Source organism: Buteo buteo, chromosome 4 (genome assembly GCF_964188355.1).
Source record: "Buteo buteo chromosome 4, bButBut1.hap1.1, whole genome shotgun sequence".
NCBI lineage: Eukaryota > Metazoa > Chordata > Aves > Accipitriformes > Accipitridae > Buteo > Buteo buteo.
Window position 1 is genome coordinate 1,534,598 of NC_134174.1, and position 22,259 is coordinate 1,556,856.

Sequence of the window (22,259 nt, forward strand, 5' to 3'; positions counted from 1 at the left end):
GTGATCCAATCTCCGCGGGCTTACGCCGAAAGCCCCGTAATCACCCAGCGCTGCCCTACATATCCCGACCAGCCGCCCTGGGCCTGATGGGGGGGTGAAGGGGGTGTGCACAGCCCCCCCCACCCCCTCCAACATGTCAGCCCAGAGCTGCCCCTTCCCACGCTATCCCCCGTCCCCCTCCTAAAACCTGTCACCATCCCTCCTGCACCCAGGGACAAGCGGGGGACGTGAGGCAGCTGCCACCACAAGCTGCTTCACCGGTGCCTCAGTTTCCCCACCACCACCACTTCCCAGAAACTGGGGGCTGTGTCGGGGCCAGATCCAGGGCCAGGGGCAGGATCCAGGGCCGGGGGGTAGGAATTGGCCACCTAATCCCCCCCCCCAGCTGCCCTGACCATGTCGTGGGGCCGGATCAGCCCTTAACGCCCGGAGTCACGCGGGGACACGCGGCTGCGCTGCTCCAATGACCGGTATCCAGCAGGTCCCTGTTCTGCGCCCCCCCGCCCATGGAGACACCCCGGAATGCCGGACCGTCTCCTTGGGGTGTGAGGGGGGCTCACCATCACCGACCCCCCATACTGCATGTGCACAGACACCCACCGCATTCCCCCCAAATCCATACTGGACGGAGCAGGACCCCACGAGCACCCTCCCAGCACAGCAGCAGAGCCCTGGGGCGGGGGGATGGGACGCACAGGGTGGTCGGTTGCACCCACGGGTGCCAGGGGCCCATGTCCGCGGCGGTTCCCCGGGGCTGTAGTTGGCAAGTCTAGAACCACCGGATCCTGCTACCGCACCAGTGTGAGTTCTACCATTGCCAAAGGCAGCCCCGGGGCCGGGCACTGCTGGCACCACCGGCACCGACTCAGCAGCCAGGCCCCGGCGTGGGGATGGGGTCGCGGGGGGGGACGACACGCGGCCGCGGTGCCAGGCCTGGAAAGCTGCAAAAAATAGGAAAAAAAAAAAAAAAAATTCATCCATCCAGCCAGAAAACTCCACGTGTAGCCTCAGCAGATTCCCCCCATGAGGATGCTTGGCTTAACCGGGGGGAGATGTCACCACCGTGGATCCAGGAGGGGACAAGAAGGGGGGGGTTTGTCCCATCCCGCTCGTGATGGCCACCACGGGGGACACGGCCTGGCCGAGATGCCTCCACGGGCTGGGACACCATGTTGGGATGGACACCCCCCCAATGGCACCCCCAGATGGGGTCTGTCGGACATCCCTCCATCACCCCAGTAATTTCGGGGTGGTTTCCACTTTCCCATCCCCGGCAGCATCCCTCGCTCCCAGCACCAACCCCCCGCGGAAACCACCTCCCCAGCACCGATGCTCATCCGTCCCCCACCCCGGCGCTGCTCTCTCCACCTTCTCCCATATTGGCACTACACATAATTGCTCGAAAGCTACAAATAAAAGCAAAAATGTGCTAGTGCCAAAACGGGCCAGGCGACGTCGGTGACGGCCCCGCAGGGCTCGCGGGTCTTTCTCTGCTCTGTTTATGGCCCTATGGTAATTCACTGACCGCGGGGTTGCACAGTGAATTCTACCAGTGCCATACACAGAACAGGAGTAGCGAGCTCGCACCTTCCTTTTTTTTTTTTTCCTTAATTTCCAACCCCAAATCCTCCATAAGCCAGAGCCGAATGCCTCCAGCCTGGTCTCCAGCCTCGAAACAGTGATGGAAAAAAATGAGAATAAATTATTATCGACCGGCAAGAATGCTTCGGGAACCGTCAAGAGAAGGGAGATGCTCGCCCTGATGCCGCCTCTCCGGGAAAGATGGGGAAAATCCGGTCCCCAGCTCGGCTGGTCAAGCGCTGGGGATTTTCGGGGATGCGCCGCAACGGGATGGGGCCGAGGCGATGCCGGGACGCGGCGTTGGAAGCCATTTCCCAGCTGCCGCCTTTGCGAGGTTACGCGGGTGTCTCGGCCTCGGGTCTGCAGGGAGCAGATGCTGCTGGAGGGCTGCAAAACCCCCCCCCCAGGATGGCTGCAAACCCCCAAAACAGTCGCAAATCCCCAAAACGGTCACAAACCCCCAAAACGGTCACAAACCCCAGATGGTTGCAAAGCCCCTGGCTGGTTGCGCAGCCCCCAAAAGGCTGCAAACTATCCAGGTGGCTGCAACCCCCTCCCCGCCTCCCAAAATGTTGCAAATCCCCCCAAAGGCTGCAAACCCCCTGGATGGCTAAAACACCTTCCAAATGGTTGCAACCCCCTCCAAGAGATTGCAAACCCCTTAATCGGTTGCAACCCCCCCCTAGACGGTTGCAAGCCACCCAAAAGCTTGCAAACCCCCTGGATGGCTGCAACCCCCCCCAAAAGCTTGCAAACCCTCTTGACGGCTGCGCATCCTCCAAATGGTTGCAAACCCCCAAAACGGTTGCAACACCCTTGGATGGCTGCAAGGCCCCCCCAGAACGCTGCAAGCCCTCCAAATATTTGCAAACCCCTTAAAAGGCTGCAAACCCCCTGGATGGCTGCAAATCCCATGGATGGGTGCAGACCTTCCAAATGGCCGCAAATCCCCCCAGAAGGCTGCAACCTTCTGGATGTCTGCAACCCCCCTGGATGGCTGCAACCGCCCCCCCCCCCCCCCCCCAAACATTGCAACCCCTCCGAAGGGTTGCAGACCCTCCAAATGGTCGCAAACCCCCTAGAAAGTTGCAGACCCCCTCAAAAGGTTGCAGACCCACTGGGTGGCTGCAAATCTCCCCAAAAGCTTGCGAACCCTTCGGATGGTTGCAAAGCCCCCCCCCCAGGCTGGCTGCGAACCCCCCCGGCTGGATGCGACACCGGCCCCAGCGGCCATGGCGGCGGCGGAGGAGGAAGGCACAAAGTCTCCTTTGTGTCGGCAAAGCCAAGGCCCCAACGAGCCGAGCGGCCCCGGGATGAGCTCGGGGTGCCCCGAATCCATCGGCGGGACCTGACCCCCCCCAGCCCCGACCCTCGAGGACGCAGCCACCGACCCCTCGCACCCCATCCGGCCTCGAATTTGGGGGCTGAAGAGGAGCAGCGGCGCTTGCTCGGCTCGCCCATCCCCACGGTTTGGGGAACGTGGCGCGTGGAGGGATTAACGCCGGCGGGGACGGACGTGTGTCCCCCCACCGCCCGCGCCCGCCTTGGGGGATCCATCAGCAAAGCCCTCGCCCCCCTCACCCCCAAGCAAAGCACCCCAAAAGCCCGGGGCAGCCCCCCCAAAGCCCCCGCGGCGCTCAGCCAAGCAGCCCAAAAAGGAAGGGACCCCCCCCGCCGAGGCCGCGGCACCGTCCTCACCTGGGGGGACGCCGCCACGGTGGCTTGGGGACACCGGTCCCTGGGGTGGGGGGGGACACGACGTCGGGCGAGGCCGAGCCCTCCGCCATCCTTGGCGTGACTTTGAAAGCGACGGCTTCGCCTAATCCCCGCCGTCGGCCGGCCCGCGTGGCCCCGGCACCGCGCCAGGCAGGATTCGGCCCTTCCCCGTTGACACCCCCCACCCAACCCCACCCCCTCCGCGCCCCAAAGTCTGCGGGTGCCGCATCCCACCCGCCTTGGGGTGAGGGTAGGGGGGGGGGCGGTTGGCAGCTTTTGGGGGTGATCCCCCCCCCGCAAAGCTTTGTCCCCCTGCCTCCGCCCAAGGCCACTGCGGCAGCCCAGCACCACGCCGGCCCCGGGGCTGAGCCTGCCCCTCTGCGGAGCCGCCGCACCCCGGCTCATGACGTTGGGAGCTGCCGCATTGCGGATGCTGGCCACCCCCTCCCCGGGGCCCCCCCCGGCCCCGCTCTCGGCAACCCCCTCCAAGGGCTCCGCCGCAAGGCCCGAGACCTTCGGCTTGGGGATGGGGGGGGGTTGCCCCGGTCCCCGAGCCCCGTTTTGGGGCTGGACGGGGCAAAAAAAGGTCCCCGACCCCGCAAGGCCACCGGCGTCGCCTGGGGATGCTCGTGGCACCGACAGCACCAAGATGGTGCTCGGCCGCTGCCTCTGCCCACGGCGAGGGACAAGGGACGGCGGCGGCTCAGGGCCGCGGCCGCTGCCGACGTCTTCCCCGCCGTGGGGTGCGGTGGGTGCGGGCGCCCACCCACGCTCGACACCCCGATTCGTGAGGCCGCAGGTCCCCCCTCCGTCGGCATCGCCGGCGGGCGGCTGGGGAGAGCTTGGGTGGGGATGGGGATGGGAATGGGAATGGGATGGGGACTGAGATGGGGATGGGGACAAGGAAGGGAAGGAGATTGGGGACAGGGATAGAGACAGGGATGGAGACAGAGACAGGGATGAGGATGGAGACAGCGATGGGAATGGAGATGGGAATAGGAATGGGAATGGAGACAGGGATGGAGACAGGCATGGGCATGGAGACAAGGACAGGGATGGGGACAGCGATAAAGATGGGGACGGAGATGGGGATAGAGATGGGGACAGAGACGGAGATGGGGACAGAGACGGGGATAGGGATGGAGAGAGGGATGGAGACAGAGGTGGGAACACGGTCAGGGACAGAGACGGGGACAAGGATGGATGGGCTTGGGATGGGGACAGGAATGGAGATGGAGACGGGGACAGGGACGGACGGGGACAGAGACAGCGACGGAGCTGCCGTGTGCAGCCGGGAGCTCCGTTTCGGGGCTAAACTGGGCAGATTTGTGCCGCAGTGCCGGAGACCCCCGCCATGGCCCCTCCGGCTGCCCCAATGCCCGGGAGAACCCCCCTCACCCCACAGCATCCCCCAGCGTGGGGCAGGACCCCACCCTGCCCCCCCCGACTGAGGTTTCGATGTCCCCAAGCAGGGCTGGGGACACGCCTGACCCCCCCCCCGGGGGTCCCTCTACCCTCCGCAGCCCCGGGGCGAAGGCGGGGGGTGGACAGGGGGGTACTTACTCCAGGGGGGTGGGGGGTATGGACACCCCCCCCAAAGCAGCACCCTCCCCACGTTGGAGGTTCCCCCTCGCCCGGGCTTTCGTTACCGGCACTATTTGGTGACACCGGAGCTGCCATCGGGGCTGCAAAGCGGTGACACGTCGCACCGGGGGGGGGGTATGGGAGAGCACCCCTGAACCCCAAAATAACCCCCCCCCCAGGCCGAGGGGCGGCTGCGGCTGCGGGGACGGGGCTGGACCCCCATTTCGTTGTCGCCCGCTACGCCCCGGTGAGATGCGGTCGCTGCCATCCCCCCGACGGCAGAGGTTTTGGGGGGACCCCGGGAAGGATGGGGGGGACGCTGGGGGGGGGGGTGGTTGGGTGTGTGAAGTGGGGTGGGCTCAAGTGGGGGAGACGGACCCCACGTCGAGGAAAAAGCAGAGAGAGCGGGGAGGGAAACGGGACACGCCGGATCCTGCGTGGGGGGGAGCGGAGGGAAGGAGGTGGCCGAGGTGGGGGGGTAGGGGGGATCCCTGAGCCCCGGGGGGGACCCCAACCAGACCCCCCCCTCCCTCCCAAGGGGGGGCCCCAAGGCGGCCGCACTTACCTCTGCTCCGGGCGCTGCTTCTGCTCCGGGACCCGACGTGGGGAGGGGGGGGGGGTCACCCCAGGGCTCGGAGGGGAGGACGACGGCCACGGGACCCCCCCCCCCAAACACCCCCCCTCACCACCTCCCTAACCCCCATACACCCCCCGGGGGGGTCTCCCCGCCGCCACCCGCCGCCCCGGCGCTCGCCCAAGTGTCGGGGAGCGGCGGCGGCGGCGGCCTTAGCCCGGCCGGGGGGACCCCCCCTGCGGCTCCCAATTGGCCCAGGTGCCCCAGAAGGTGGAGCCGGGCCCGGGGCGGGGGTGGAAGCGAATGGTGAGGGGGGGGCGGGGGGGGGGGCCGGGCTCACCTTGGGCCACTACCATCCCCCCCTCGGTAGCCCACTCGCGAAGTTACCGTGTGTGTCCCCCCACCGCCCCGTTAGTCCTTCAGGCGGTGGGTCGATGGTGGGGTAACACCCCCCCCCCCCAACACCCAGCGCAGGGTCGGGGGCTCCTAAAACAAGAGAACATCCCCCCCCCCCCGCCTCAATCCTTCCTTTACCCTTAACGGGGACGGGAGGCGGCTCCCGCCCATCCCCGCGGCCTCGGGGCGGGCGGCTCTCCCGGAGAAAGGGCTTGGAGCTTCTCACCGGCGGTTTCTTTCTCCCTTCCTTTTTTTTTTTTTTTTTTCCTTTTTTTTTTGGTGTTTTTGGGGGGGTGTGTGATTTTTATAGCCGGTGTCCGACCCGCCCCGGAGCTGCCGTCGGGGCCGTTCACCGGCTGTCGGACACCGGACACCGGGCGGGCGGCGACAGCAGCGGGACCGCGCACCTGATCCGGTTTCCCGCTCCTTAACCCCCCCCAAACACACACCTCGGGGTCGGGGGGGGGGGAAGGAAAAACGATCCTGACCCCCCCCCCACCGGACCGCAACCCGAGAGGCACCGCCGAGCCCGCAGCTGCCGCCGCCCGCCCCGAGGGGACGGCGATGGGCTCCGGGGGGGTTTGGGGGGGGGGGGGACATGGGTCCCCGGTTGTCCTTAGGGTGATGGAAGGGTGTCCCGTCCCCGTTCCCACCCCCCCACCCCCCCGCCCCGGCTCTTGCCCCAGCCCTAAAGCCACGGGGATGGCCGGCACTGATGCCCCCCCCCCCCCAAATCATACACAAACACCCCCAACGCACACCCACGCAGGTGCAAACCATATATAAAACTATATAGGTCTATATGGGGGGTGTCACTGCCGCCCCCCCCTCGAAAGTGCGTGTGCAGCACTGGGCTCCAGTGCCACAAACCAGCCCGACCAGTTTGGGGCCAGGCTGCCCGCTGGGACCGGGATCGGGTTGCCGCAGGCCGCCGGGATGGAAGATGGGAGAAGCCGGCCGGTGCCTCCCGGATTATTTTTTTTGGGGGGGTGGGGGGTCAAACCCCCTGGGAAGAGGCGTCTTGGGGCTGTGAAGCACATAGGGGGGTCGGTGGGGAACAGCCCCCCCAAGAGAGATGGGGGGAAGTGGGGAGGGAGGGATGAGGGGAGGAGGAGAGGGCTGGTAGGGGGGTAAGGGTGCCGGATTTTGGGGTGACCCTCCAGGATGGGGCTGAGCTCGCCCCCCACGCTGGGGACGGGGATGCGTTTGGGACGCTGGTGCCTGTGGCACCCTGGGGTGGTGCTGGAGAAAGGAGGGACCCTGGGTGGTCCCCCGGGATGGTTCCCAAACCATGAGATGGTCCCCAAGCGGGGACATACTCTGGAGGGTGTCCGAGAGCCCGGGGTGGTCCCCAAGCACGGAGGCACCCCAGGTGGTTCCAAAGACCTGGGATGGTCCCCGAAAGCCCAGGGTGGTCCCCGAAAGCCCAGGGTGGTCCCCAAGACCCCAGGATGGTTGCCAAGCAAAGAGGCATCCTGGATGGTCCTCAGAGCCTGGGATGCTCCCAAAGATCCCAGGATGGTTCTTAAGCAGGGAGGCACCCCAGATGGTCCCCAAGAGCCCAGGGTGGTCCCTGAGACCCTGGGATGGTCCCCAAGCAGGCAGGCGCCCCAGATGGTCCACATGACCAGAGATGGTCCCTGAGATCCTGGGCTGGTACCCAAGCAGGGAGGCATCTTGGACGGTCCCCGTGCCCAGGGATGGTCGCCCAGACTCCAGGATTGTTCCCAAGCAGGGAGGCACCTTGGATGGTCCCCAGAAGCCAGGACGATCCCCAAGACCCCAGGACGGTCACCAAAGAGGGAGGCACCCTGGATGGTCCCCGTGCTCAGAGATGGTCCCTGAGACCTGGGATGGTTGCCAAGCAGGGGGGGCACCTTGGATGGTCCCCAACACCTCAGGATGGTCCCCAAGCAAGGAGGAACTTGGGATGGACCCCATGCCCAGGGATGGTCCCCGAGAGCCCAGGATGATCCTCAAGCCGGGAAGCACCTTTGATGGCCTGCATGGTGCCCACCCAAGCGCAGCGTGGGGCCCCTCGGCGCCAGGCTCATCCCGTTCTCCAGCACCATCAATATTTCGGCTCCACGAAGGTACGGCCGAAATTTCGTTGAGGCCTCAGCCCCGCGTAAACCGAGCAGAGCAAATGGCCCTGTTTAAAAATTTACATTGTCTTCTTTTGTTCCTCAACGGAATATTTAATGGAGACGGACCTGGAAGAGCCTCTGGAAAGGTGGAGGGTGTCGGGCAAAGCCGCCCTGCCGGCGCTGAGACCCGGCGGCACTCGGTGCGGGGGCTCGGCCGGGGCTGGGTTTCTTTCCACGGCTCTTCGCTGGGCTCAGATGGGGATGGAAACGATAATGCAATATTGATGTGGAGGGATGAGGGAGCGCAACTGAAGTACATTAGCCGGGGAGCCCTCCCCGGCACGTTTTTATGGCCCCGGCGAGGCTGGTGCTGGCAAAATCCCTCCCGCCCCAAGATCCCAGCTTAAAAATGGGGTTGAAGCCCAGGGATGGGGAGGTGGTCGGCATCGCTCATCCCGCTGGGTGTCACCCCGAGGTGGGATGCACAGGGATGAGCATCCCACCCCGGTGGGATCTTGGACCACCCCGGCTTTGTAAGGGATCTTGGTCTGGGGTGGGCGAGGGGTGAAGCTGCCAGGTTTGTCATCACCGCGCTCAGCTGGGGAGAGGAAAACTGGGGGTGAAGGAGAGGAGTTTGGCGAAAAGAGCTAAAAATTGGGAAGGAGCAAGGGCTGGGAGGGGGGAAGACCTCCTGACTGCAGATGGGTCAGAATCACCGGTTATGGGGAAAAACAGAGACGTTTGTCGGCAAACATGCACCGAGCTGTGAACGTCCTCTGCAGGACCACTCCTGGTCACCTGGGATGTGGCAGGGGTGCCGGGGTCCTTCTTGGGCGAGGCCCATTTGGCAGCATGGCCACAGCCCCAGTCCCACCGTGCTCGCGCTCCAGCCGGTTGCGTGTTTACCAGGCCCTGACCGGCTGCGTTGGACAGGCATGTCCAGCACCGGCCTGAGCCAGTGTTCCAGGCCCAGATGAAGGGAAGAGGGAGCGAGACCCTTCCCCAAACCTGGCTCTGTCCCTCCTGCCCTCCCCGAGGGGCTCAGGTGGCTCAGGGGGGGCCCCAGCCCCGCTGCGGGGGGTCGGGCACAGCCGTCTCCCGCCGGAGCATCATGCATTAGTAATGGCCACCGATCCGCCGGCGCTGACGGCATTTCTTCCAGCCGGGAGGAATAATTCGGGCCGTAACCGGAGCCGGCTCGGGGCAGGCGGAGCAGGCTCAGGTGTCCCCCGTGGCCCTCGGGGTCACCGTAAGTAGCCCGTCTCGGTGTCCGCTGGGGGCTCAGAGGTGCACGTCCCCCCCCCGGGATTGTTAGCCTGGGTCAGGCTGCAGCGCTGGCATCCCTTGGGGTCGCACCCGGATGGGTGCTGGCATAGTCCCAAAGGTCCTTTGGGTCCCCAAGGGGGACAGGGAGGGGGTCCCGCAGGGGAAGGTCCCAGCACCCAGCACGGGGACAAAGCCGGGAGGAGAGGGAATGCCGTGCTCACCCCATAAGCAGCCCGAGGATGAGAGCCCTGCCAGCGCTGGCTTGTCCCCCCGCATTGTAGGGGCTGCGTGGCCATGGGGATGGCACCCAGAGCTCCAGAGGGATGGCACCCCAGGCCCGGTGGGGATGGCAAGCAGAGCCCGATGGGGATGGCGCCCAGAGTCCCTTGGGGATAGCACCCAGACCTCCACAGGAATGGTACCCGAAGCCCCTTGGGGATGGCACCCGGAGCCTGATGGGGATAGCACCCAGACCTCCATGGGAATGGCACCCAGAGCCCCTTGGAGATGGCACCCAGAGCCCTGTGGAGATGGCACAGAGCCCCTTGGGGATGGCACCGAGTCCCATGGGGAAGGCACCCAGAGTCCCACGGGGATGTCACCCAGAGCTCCGTGGGGATGGCACCCAGAGTCCCACGGGGATGTCACCCGGAGCTCCGTGGGGATGGCACCCAGAGCTCCGTGGGGATGGCACCCAGAGTCCCACGGGGATGTCACCCAGAGCTCCGTGGGGATGGCACCCAGAGTCCCACCGGGATGTCACCCAGAGCTCCGTGGGGATGGCACCCAGAGTCCCACGGGAATGTCACCCAGAGCTCCGTGAGGATGGCACCCAGAGTCCCACGGGGATGTCACCCGGAGCTCCGTGGGGATGGCACCCAGAGTCCCACCGGGATGTCACCCAGAGCTCCGTGGGGATGGCACCCAGAGTCCCACGGGAATGTCACCCAGAGCTCCGTGAGGATGGCACCCAGAGTCCCACGGGGATGTCACCCGGAGCTCCGTGGGGATGGCACCCAGAGCCCGGTGGAGATGGTACCCAGAGCCCTTTGGGGATGGCACCCAAGACCCTACGGTGGTAGCAACCAGAGTGCCATGTGGATGTCACCCAGAGCCCCACGGGGATGTCACTCAAAGCCCCACGGGGATGTCACCCAGAGCCCCGGGGGGGCCCTAGGCTGAGGGTTTGCCCTTTGACGCCCTTCAGCACCGACACAGACGGGGCAGCGTGAGGCCTCTGGGTGCTCCCAGGAGCACCAAGCAGCACCCGCCACCAGCTATGGGTCCCCCGTGTCACCCCAGCATTGAGGTGTCGTGCACCCCCCCCCCCAAAAAAAGCAGCACCCACCTCCCGGGGGCCCCGTGGGAGCTCGGGCCAGGCCAAGGCGATCCCGAAATCCCGAGGGAGGACGGACGGACGGCGGGTGGCACTTGGCACCCAGGGGACAGTGGGGACAGAGCAGCGATGGGACCACAGCCAGGGGACATGGAGAGCACCCAGCACCGGGCCCAGCTCTACCCTGTACTGGGCAGAGTGGGGGGCTACTGGTGTGGCACGGGGGCCACCTGCTGGGCAGAGGGGACAGTGCCACCCCCAGCTGACCCTAAAAGCTCCCCTAAAAGTGATGGTGGGGGGTGTGTGTGACACAGCAGGGGTGCCCCCCCCCCCGATCCCTCCCCAGGGCAAGGGGCAGAGCCCAGAGGACTGGTGGTCCCAGGAGGTGGCAATGGGTCAGGATGTGTGTGTCCCCCCCCCGGCCCCCAGCATCACCCGAAGGTGCCCTGGGCTGCCAGGCTGGGTGCTGGCAGCAGGTGGCACTGGTAGGACACGGACCCGCCACCCTGTCCCCAAGCTGGGTCTTAAGGGTGACAAAGAGCTACAGACAAATCTAGAGTTAGTGAGTTAGACCAGGATGAGGACAAGCCATCTGCCAGGCTGCTGTCCCCTTCCCTGTCCCACCCACAGCCCCAAAATGCCAGCTGGGGGGTCCTCGAACTGCTCCCGGTCACACCTCCTGTATACATTACCCTGATCCCCATGTCACGTCAAGCCAAAATTATCCGTGATTATACAGAAAAACAGCCACCTCTGCCATAATTACCGGTCCAGGACACCAAACACGGCTCCCACGATGGCTGCGGCATCTCAGGCAGCGTTACCTGTAACGACTTGTCCTGCTGCGAGAAGAGACCTTGAAAGAAATTTACCCTACGAGGCCGTGCGGGTGGAGGGATGGGGAGGGACAGATGCCCCGTGGCTGCGCTGATCCCTCATTTCCAACCCAAGACCCTAAAAATCAGCTTCGGTGCTGTGGCTGCGGTCACCGGGCATGGAAGGACATCATCACCCAGCCACCTGCAAATAGCTGGAGAAGGAGCTGGCTATCCCGAGCGCTACCATCAGCGCGTTGGGTATGTGCAACAACTGCTGCTGCCACCTCCAGCAGTTCATCTCCAGGCAGAAGATGCCCTGGAACGGCTTTGATCTGGTGTAGATGGGCCACGGGTGAAGTCGTGGTGGGATGCAGAGTCAATGGTGCAAAGTCCAGGGTCTTTCCTGCAAGACCAAGCTCTCGGCGATCAAGCACCAGCCAAGCTTCAAGGTATATACATACTTTATTTTAAAAAAAGTTTACAGTTCTTTAATTATACACAACTATTGGAGAGGTTATACTCTTAGAGAAGAGGCATTTATGTCAGGGTGGCTGACGTGCCCACTACATCAACAACGCAAGAAAAAAAGGAGAAAAAAAAAGAAAAAAAAATAATAAAGAGCCGACTCAAACAATGGGCAAGACACCCCTGATCTCTTCAAGTATCACACGATAGGTACCACACACAGGCAGTAAAATCATGGCCATTTCTCATGCTGCAAACACCCCTGCTAAAGTGCCAGCAGAACTTGGATGAGAAAAAAGAAGCAAAAAGAGAAAATTGTCAAACACCTCCCAGCCTTCCCGACGGTCTGCGAGGAGGGTCCCTGCCGATGGACGACACCCGCCAGGCGGGGATGGGAAGGGGAGCCCCGTCTCTCCGGCACGTGTTAAGGGATGGGTAGACACGTAAGGAAGAAAGAGATGGCTTGGGGTTCAACCATGGACATGGTGGAGGCAGGAGGACAAGCCTATGCCATACCGGGCTGATGGCAAAGCTCTGCTCCAGCCTGTCCCTGCGCCGGCACACTTCTGCATCCGCCAAACCAACCCGTGGGTCAGGAAAAACTCGGCACAGAGGGTCACCGACCAGCCCCGAGTGTCACCATCGAGGGACGTGGCAACTCAGCTTTTCACGTCACGCAAAAACCTCGACGGCAAAAGGAGAGGTTACAGGAATAGAAGCCGAAGGTTGTTTCCAAAACAGCGCCAAGGGGCTGTGGCAAATTTTGGTAGCAGGGAAATCAACCTGGGGTCCATCACGGGCTGGCTGAGAAATTCCCATCACACTGACAGAGCACAAGGTGACAACAGCACTGTTTTTTGAAGAAGAAGAAAACGCCCTCAAGATGACCAAAGTAAGAGCTGTCTTGCTTCAATATGGCTCCACCTTTTCTTCCAGACTACATAGGTGTAGTTTTATTTACAAACTGTTTGTGGGGGGGGGAAGTTTCTTTTGGGAGAAGGAGGAAGATTTGGAAAAAAAAAGAAGTGAAAAATGATGGAGGGGAAGAAGCAGAGGGGTGCAAGGTGGGCAGGAGCAGGCATTCCCGACCCGCAGAGTGGACCCCAGCCCACCTCATCCCCCGGAAGCATCCTACATCCAGGACAGACATTTTTACAAGCAGCATTTTGGCAGCCTCTGTGCCGGGGCGGTGAGTTTTACCACAGCTCAGGAGTGTTGGGAAGAGCCGGGGACACATGTTTTCACAGCTCTAGACCCCTCGAGCCGTCAGCCCGCACAGCTTGGACAAGCCCCGCGAGTCCTGCTGCGTCCTCGTACCCGGGTCAGGAGCTGGCCCTGGCAAACTGCGGCTTTACTGGTATTTTTGGGGGAGAAGCCCTGTTTAGCAGAATATGCGTTTCACAAAAGGAGGGGGGGAACGTGTGAGTGGTTTGATGCACTAAATCCGAGTGAGGGGATGGAGTGACGGGGAAGAAAAACCTGCAAAGGAAGGGGGATGAGGTAATTAGAACACTATTTTTATACAATATTGAAAAAATACAAATTTTTATTGTGATTTTTTTGTCTTTTTTTTTTTTTTTTTTTTTTTTTTACCTTTTAAACTGATATCACCACCCAGCACTTACTCTACTCCTAAGTAGCACCTACAGTAAAGGTTATAGCACAAGCAAACTGCTAGGTCAGCAGGTAAGCAAGTTAAACAGTGCCAGCAAAACGTGGCCCCTCCCTCCCCAAAGTAATGAGAAAAACAGCGTGCTAGATAAGAGTTAAGTACACCATTACATGTTAAATAGTTAATATTACCCTTCCGACAAGCCACAAATGCTAGATAGAGAACTTCAGCACAGTCACTAGCCACAGCCCTAACATTACTGCTTTAAAATAAAAAGGGAAAAAGGAGAGGAAAAACCTTTGCTTCATGCCCGTAATTAACAAAAAGGAAATTCTTTGTATATTTTTATTAAGGAAAATCATGCTAAAGCAAAATGGTACTTTACGAGGTTTGTTCTTTGTTTTCCAAAAGAAAAAAAAAATTGATTGTGCTTTATGAATTAGAAATAGGATTGTAACCTTCCAACCCCCATGACTCAAAACTTGGTGGCACTTCTAAAGAAAAAAAGAAAACAAACAATTCTGGGAAAATGACAAATGTACCAGTCTGACATTCAAAACTCTGCTCGAGAGTTGCTCAGGGTGGGTTGATTTTTCCATGCACTGTCCTGTAGGTTGCACCACAAATAAAGACATCCTGTCCAAACCCCTCCAAACCCCAAAAGAATACAGCAGGTAACATTCAGCCTTAAAAATCCATCTTAGTTTGAATCTCCAATGCACAATTATCCAAATTCAAGTATACCGGCATCCCAGGTAGACATTTACTGTATTAGATTTCATAGCTTTAAAACAAACAAACAAAAATCTCAGCTTGCTGAAAGACACCAGGAGAAATCAAACATTTCAATTCACAAGCATCCTGGAAAAAAAAAAAAACAAACAACAAAACAACCCAAAACAAAACAGAGCAGATTCACTTGCTTCCTCAGTTGGTGCTTTTAGGCTTTTTTATTCATCTCAATTTTTTCTAGATCATATTCTTTGTTAACTTTTAAGAAATTTTAATCCTGTTGTACACACACAAGCAGATGGCTACCAAGCTGGTGCAGAAGGGGGAGGAAAAAAGGAAAATAAAATCAGTGCCGATGGATTCGTGGACTACAGCCAATGGGCCAATCGTCGTGGATCTGAAGCTCTCGGCAAGGCTAATCCATCTGGTCAGAGGACCCTCTTAGGAGATGGAGAGTGTTTGCGAGGTGTTTAACCATACTTCAAGCAAGAGAAAAAAAAAAAGCAAACTTGAAGCCATTAAAGGGCAGCAGTTTCAAAACTATGACAAAGTAAGAGTTTGACTTCACATGTGCTCCAGCTAAATCAAAGCACTGTTCAGAGAGCATCGTTTGTGGTTTGTGTTTTGTTTTTTTTTTTTTTTCCTCCCGAAAAGGGAACAGCTCGTAATCCAGACCAAGAAAGTGAGTAACATCCAGATGAAGGCTTTCAAAAGTCCCAAAAGCAAATAGACCAGTGGTTGTCAGTCCCTACAGTTCAGAAGGGCAGGCAGGAGTCCACATATAAAAACGGACTTAAAATCCAAGTCAAAATTTTTAAGCTTCAATGCTCTGAATAGCTCCATGCATTTGTATTGTTTGTTTTTCTTTCTTTTTTTTTTTTTTTAATGTGACTCCACATAAAATACGATCAGCAAGGTTGACCTGAAGGAGCACCTTTTATTCCACTGTCTGATCTACACAGTTAGTATATCATCCCCCAGATTTTATACTTTGAGAAAACGCTGTTCCATGTTAGCATCCAAGGTGGTGTCTTTGGAAACATCAATAAGAAAGCAAACATCATTTTGCTAACTCCCTACCTACCAGGGCAGCTGTTTTAGCTGACAGTTCAGTAGCACACAAGTTGACTTGGCCAAATGGAATTTGAATGCATGCATTCGGGCTGCATATTGCTACCAAAATGGAATGTGGGAATATGCTATGCACCTCGGGTTCGAGAAATGACCAAGAAAATCAAGATCTAAAGGGTGATATATATATATCAATGCTATTATTCATAAAAACCTTGTTTAGTAATAAAAAAAATTGCTTTGTTTAAATATGAATATTATAGTCTGCTTCTCATGGTTAGGAAATTAGAGTCTCTCTGAAAAGCAGGTTGCCTCTTCTACTACAACTCCATATCCTGAGCCTCATCTTCCGAGAAGTCAGACATGGAGCTCTCAGACGAGCTGTCCCCGGTGCCTTCTTCCTGTTCTTTTAGTGCTTCTTCTGTTGCATATTTCTGAATGTATTCTGTATGTGACAGAAAAGAAAAGACATATAAGCAGAATATATTCAACAGTCAGAGGATGAGTGAACTATGACTAAAGGCTGGTTGGATCACATCATGTTTGATAAGTCATATAGATTACCATATTTCTCAGACCAAAGGCAGCATTGTCCAACAACAGCTGATGGAGACCTTAGAGACGTGTAAGACCCTTGGAAACAAGTATGATCCCAAGGCTCCTATGTCAGTGTCACACATGCTCGTAGCTGGAAACAATCTAAGTCCTCCCCAGTACGGTGTATCTCACTTAATAGGACAGGATTCAATTTACTGCCGAAATAGGAGCTACTATGGTGACCTAGAGAACAAGCCTAAAAGACATCAAGATGTCACTATATAGCCTGACTTTAAGAAATGAAGATCTGAGAGTTTAAACTGATAGGGCAGAACCACCATCAACAAAACCAAGCTAAGAGCGAGACTGAACTTCCAGACTAAACTCTGCAGAAGCAGAGTGTAAAGAAGGATGGACGGAGAACACAGATCAGAAGACCACTGCAGGAATAGGTGCACTGGTGGTTTTGCCTTTTTTTTTTTGTTTGTTTGGTTTTTTTTTAATAAAAAGCAAAAGCTCCCTCCCCCAGCCCTAAAATAAACACAGGTCTGCCCCAGGCACTGTTTTCAAAACACAAGTCTTGCAACCTGCTTCGCATCGGACAGCAGCCATAGGATTAGCTGAGAAGGACCTGCAGGCAGCCCTCCGTGGGGAGAAGAGCCACTGCACTGCAGATCACTGATGGAAACCATGTCTCACAGCGGGGTCCAAACCACACTGGCTCTAGGCACCCAGATCAACACCCTGAACTTCAGCCAGGAGGAAGCAGGAAGCTGTACAGCAAGCAGGAAAACTGGTTTACTGGGATTCCTGCAGGCAAGTAAAGTAACCGCTGCCAACCTTGGCTTGTGTGGCTTCCACAGTCACCTCCGTGCAGGGGGACAGAGCAAAAAGGCAACACAAAGTGGATCGGATCACTCAGACCAAGTCTGGCAATCCCTTTCCTTCCTTTGCGGCCGCAGAAGGCTCCCGCAGTGTCCCCTCCGAGATCCGAGGAGGGGCTGGTGTCCCCAGCAGGCAGGCCACCTTGAGCAGAGAAAGCCTATTCCTTACACACATGCAGGTGTGCAGAGTGGAGCAAGGGTGAAAACTTGGCACAAAACTGGGCTGAAGAAGGGGTGCTCAGCCTCAGCTTCAAGTCTTCCTCTTATTTATCACCTCTTTTCCACCTTACACTGAGAAAGCAGCTTCATAGTATGAAGAAGTGATGTAACTTCAGTATCCCGACAGCGCTTCCTCCACACCGCAGGTCACACACTTAGGGGAGAAGAGAGGTGTTGTGGTCACACTGCCATTGGGGAATTCCAATTGCAAACTTGTTATCTTTCCAGATACGAAGGTACTAAAATACGACAAAGCCTCCTCCAAACAGTAGTATTAAAAAAAATTAAGAAAGAGGGAATACCACCATCCCTTTGTGCTCAAAGATGAGCCCCTGCACGGAAATGTGAATGTCACATCCCAGTCCCAGCCCAGCAGCTGTCCCAGCTGTATGTTCTTTAGTTCCTCGCAGGGAACGAGTTCCACAAGGAGCACCTCTCCTCCAGGAACACAGATGACTGCTTTTTATTCCATACTCTATCTGCAGGTGGATACACTGACAAAGCTGTGGGAGGATACATCTAATGCCAGATAACCAAGTGCTACAACCCAGGTATTAAAGACTGTGCTTTGCAGAGCCTGGCTGTTCTTAAAGCCTCTTTCCCTCTGCGCTTCCATCCTTCAGCCTACTGGAAGGGACAATACTCTGCAAGAGATCTGCATCATCATCATCATGGTTTTTTTCTGCGTTTCTGGAGCTGACATAAGGACACTGAGCCCAAACATGTTACTCTGGGTTCAGGTGTATAGTAAAGACAGAGCAACCTGAAGCCAACACTTCATGGAGGAGTTCCCAGGATGGAGCAGCTGGCAGCCTCGGCAGACCTGCTCCACCCTGGAAAAGTTTAGAGCGCTGGCTGGAAGGTGCTTCTGAGCCCAGTGAGCTTCAGCTTCTCCATCTAATGACGCACGCAGCTTCAGTCTGACTGTTTAATATACATTATTAACCTGCTCACTCGGACTACAGAAGCAGCTGTTCAAATCTGTTTTACAAGAACTTGTTAAGAACTGATAAAGTATTGAAGGCAGCTATGTAAACACTGGGAAGCAGGGAGCACTCAAGGTCTCGGATTGCCCTCAGGCTGCTGGAGCCCACGTGGTATCAACAGAAAAGCACCCTTGTGCTCCATCCTCAGGTCCTGGCCACCGAGAACCCCCGTCTTGGAAAGTGCTTGCCTGTGTCACCATGGAGCCTAGGCCCTGCCTGATCACATCTGCTGCCTGCATCGGAGAACAGGAGTTGCAGAGTCTGGGACAGGGACCATCTGCCAAAAGAGAAGGACACTGCAAGTGAGAAGAATTGGTGTGACAGACCCAATGGCTTAAAGATGAGAGGGACCCAAAAAAGCAGCGTGTCTTCACAGAATTTACACAGGAAGGTGGGCCGGCAGTAGATGACAAGCAGAGCTAAGGAGATGAGATGCTGACATGACATATCCTTGTAGCAGCTACTCCCTTCCCATAGCTTTCCAAGAATTAATCCCTCTGGAAAGGGTGTTTGCCCTGATAAATTGTTATTCCTTACACAATCCAGCAAAGGGAACCCAAGTTCCTTTGCTGTAAGACTTTGGATGTCCTTGGATGACAAAGGCAACCCCTCACTGGGCACCTGAGAAATACATTCCCTCTACGCTTACCCCAAACCCAGCTAAACAACTGCTGTAGCTGCCTTGGGAGTCCCCAAACACAGTAGTCACGAGCCAGCAACCATGGCAGGACAGGAGGCCAGCAGCACTTCTTCACTGACTACTACTTCAAGTGCTCTCTGGGCCACTGGAGATTTGGACACAGAAGCCACTGTTTCTTACTGTTGGAAAAGGCCTGCTTGAGCCTAAGCTAAAACACAACTTGAAGCACTTCAAATTTAAAATACCATCTTCTACCCAGGAAAGCTACCAAGCCCCTGGGCTGGGTTTTTCTGAAGGTTTAATCTGGGAAACATCAAACTTCCAGGGAGCTTCTGCGCTGAAAATTGTATTGAACTTGGATCTTCAGTCTACTAAGGGAAGAAAACAGCACCATCTAAATACTACTGACAAACCGTCCTCCGCCGAAGCCTGTTCACATCATGAAGGGAAAGCCTTGATGCTCCCATTCCTACCAGGGAAACACCACTTTGATTCATCTGTTTTTAAACCCTGGAGCAACAATAACAAGCTGTGGTTGCTCCCCGTGGCTGGTATGTGCCTGTGAGCCATACTGGTGTTTCAAAGGACTCTACTGGAACTTCAGAGCTGAGATGTGGGATGGGAGAACTGCTCCCAGAGATGTCCTCTGTTCCCAGCAAACACTCAGCCTGCCCCTCAGTATCCTTCAGCTGCTGTTACTCACCACTGCCACCCTCCCAAAAGAAGTTTTCATATTAGAGCTACCCAAGAGAAGGAAAAAGCAGCACACCCAGGAGTCAAGCACCAATTCCCAACAGCTCAACACAAACAAATGTTTAGGCATTTTTGCATATCTGAAGCCCACACTCTGGTACTCTTGCAGTGATCAGGCAAGCCACCTCATTAAGGACTGCTAGGGAGATTTTAAAGGTGCACTTACTTGGCTCTGTGTCCATGAACTACTTCATCTACCTAAAGGCTCTAGTGCTAAGAATCACAGTCTCCAGCCATATATTGGTAATATTAATGGACATTTATAAGTTTCACAATAAATCCTTACTTGTTTGGGTCTGATACCAAGAATGACAGGAACTAAAAATCTTGGGCCACATCTCTAAGCCTATGCCCATTGCTTCACTACCACCATGTCTAACAACTGTTCTATGCGTCATAACTAAAAAATGAAGAAAAGCAGCAATAAATTATGTATTTGCACTACTGAGTTTCCCAGAGCAGAGAAGCTGCTACAATCCATTGCATCAATTTTAACATGTCCAAGGCTATTTTTAAAAATGCTACAATATGAGGAATGACAGTGTTTAGCTCTATCTTATACTTGTCACGCAAGCCTGGGAAGAGACAGCAGAGGCAGGACTCTTGGGTATATGGAACATGAGACAAGTTGCAAGCACTTAAAACTCCTTCCAGATCATCTTCACAGCCTGTACCTGGCTGGCAGGATGGAAACGAGGGAGCAGACTATCCCATTTAGCCTCCCTGAGGGATGTCCTCAGATCTTCCTTGAAGCACCTGCTGTTGGCTAGCATCAGTTTATTCACTTTTTTCCAAGGGTTTATCTTTTTTTATTCCTGTTTCATTAAAGCATAGTGGACAGCCAAAGTATCCCTTGTGTTGGCCCTGGAGATTTTATCTGACAAACCATTTTGCCTGGAAGCTTGTTCAAATGAAAAAACAGGTGATAGACTTCAGGATACTGAGCAGGCCAGATCTGCAGGGTAGTTCTTGCGATCCTGTCGTGCAGCTGACAGAGGAGTCAAGCAAAGTGGGCTGAATAACTCAGTATTTAAATCACAGCTTTGCTTGGCCTCATTTGGAGTTCCACCCTCAAACAAAAATTGCAGCTGATGAAGAGTCATTTTGCATCTGAACAAAGTGACTCGAGGTTTAACCACTCTGGAGTGACGTGGCAGAGCTGATGGAAGGACTCCACCACCAAATCCCACGTCTTTCTGGGATACCTGTGCTCTCCAAACACCAGTAAACTTTCAAAATGCTCCGTTAGGAAAGCTGCTACACCACCTCACACCAGGAAGGCGATTAGATCGTGCTGCTCATGGAGGCTTTCCTTGCTGAACAGGCCCTGCAAACCTTTCTGGCAGGGCTCCCATGGGCAAACAAGTCTTATGGTTATTCAGTAACAAAAAAAAACCCCTAAAATCAGGCAGTCATGGCCTCTTAAAAACTTAGTTGAAGACCAAATCTGGGCCAAAGGCTGTAAATTTCCCACCGTTAGATTAAAGGCTGATTGTGTTCACTGGATCAGGGAAGAAATAAAGTTCATGGCTTTGCCATAGGCCTGTCACGTCAGGAAATGGTGCCCTGCTCCTGTTTGCAGGCAGCTGATTCTAGGGAAGGCAGAGCACAAATTTAAAGCACAATTCTTATTTTTTATCTTATTTCTTACGTTTGCAAGACTAATTCAATTTGTGTTTCACTTATCAGCTTGCTAGGACAGTCCTTCTATCACCAGGTTTATCCAAAGTATTTGAGAGTCCTTACTGGGAGCCTTCCCTAATCCCAAGGAAGTTGTCCTGGTTTCAGCTGGGATAGACTTAATTGTCTTCCTAGTAGCTGGTACAGTGCTGTGTTTTGAGTTCAGTATGCGAAGAATGTTGATAACACTGATGTTTTCAGTTGTTGCTAAGTAGTGTTTAGTCTAAAGTCAAGGATTTTTCAGCTTCTCAAGCCCAGCCAGCGAGAAAGCTGGAGGGACACAAGAAGTTGGGAAGGGACAGAGCCAGGGCAGCTGACCCAAAGTGGCCAATGGGATATTCCATATCATGTGACATCACATCTCGTATATAAACTGGGGGGAATGGGGGCAGGGGGAATCACCGCTCGGGGATTAACTGGGCGTCAATCGGTGGGTGGTGAGCAATTGCACTGTGCATCATTTGTATATTCCAATTCTTTTATTATCACCGCTGTCATTTTATTAGTATTATCATTATTAGTTTCTTCTTTTCTGTTCTATTTAACTGTTCTTATCTCAGCCCACGAGTTTTACTTCTTTTCCTGATTTTCTACCCCATCCCACTGGGTGGGGGGGAAGTGAGTGAGTGGCTGCGTGGTGCTTAGTGGCTGGCTGGGGTTAAACCACGACAGAAGTACTGACTCTATTTCTCAGCCTTGTCTAGCACGTCCTTCCAATCCTTCCAGGAGCAGAGACACCAGCACCCTCACCGGCTCTGCCAGTGCTCACATACCCTCACCAGTCACTGTTAATGTTTAGCCTGGGCTCCCCCAGCTGAGTTACATGCTTGTGACCACATCCTGCTCACACTGATCACAGAATAAATCATTCCCTTCCTCTTTGAAGGCACCTTTGACACAAAGCTCACAACCCTGTCCGGTCCTCTAGATTAAACTCCTCCAATTCTTTCCATCTCTCCTTTTAAGACGCATCTTCAAGACCATCTGCCCTTGTTACACCCTTTGAGACACTACTAACTGGTCTGCAGCTTTCTTAAATGGCAGTCTCTGAACCAGGCACAGCACTAATAAGCCTCGGCTTAACTAGGAAGTAGCATGGAATGAGTACTTGGCATTTACAAAAATTCCTGCTCTGTCACAGTACAAAAGTACTTTCTGCAACAGCATCACTGACTCCTTGATGGCTGCTCTCAGATCACTTTCCACAGAACTGCTAAGAAGCCACTTTCTATCTAGTAATTGTGCAACTGGATGCTCCCATTTCAGTTTAGCACTCTTCCTTGTCCCTTCTTCGGTCACACACCTTTTCTTCTGAATCGTTT

The 22,259-nt window shown here is 55.8% G+C and overlaps 1 protein-coding gene across 2 annotated transcripts in view; it reads right to left on the minus strand.

Moving 5' to 3' along the window:
* Positions 1-11,801: 11,801 nt before the first annotated feature.
* UBE2H (ubiquitin conjugating enzyme E2 H) overlaps positions 11,802-22,259 on the minus strand; it is a 55,663-nt gene continuing 45,205 nt past the window's right edge. For both annotated transcript variants that reach the window (XM_075024533.1, XM_075024532.1), the window contains one exon: positions 11,802-15,683. In XM_075024533.1, coding sequence (XP_074880634.1) covers positions 15,559-15,683 — 125 coding nt within the window. In that variant the 3' untranslated portion in view covers positions 11,802-15,558. The remainder of the gene's footprint in view (positions 15,684-22,259) is intronic.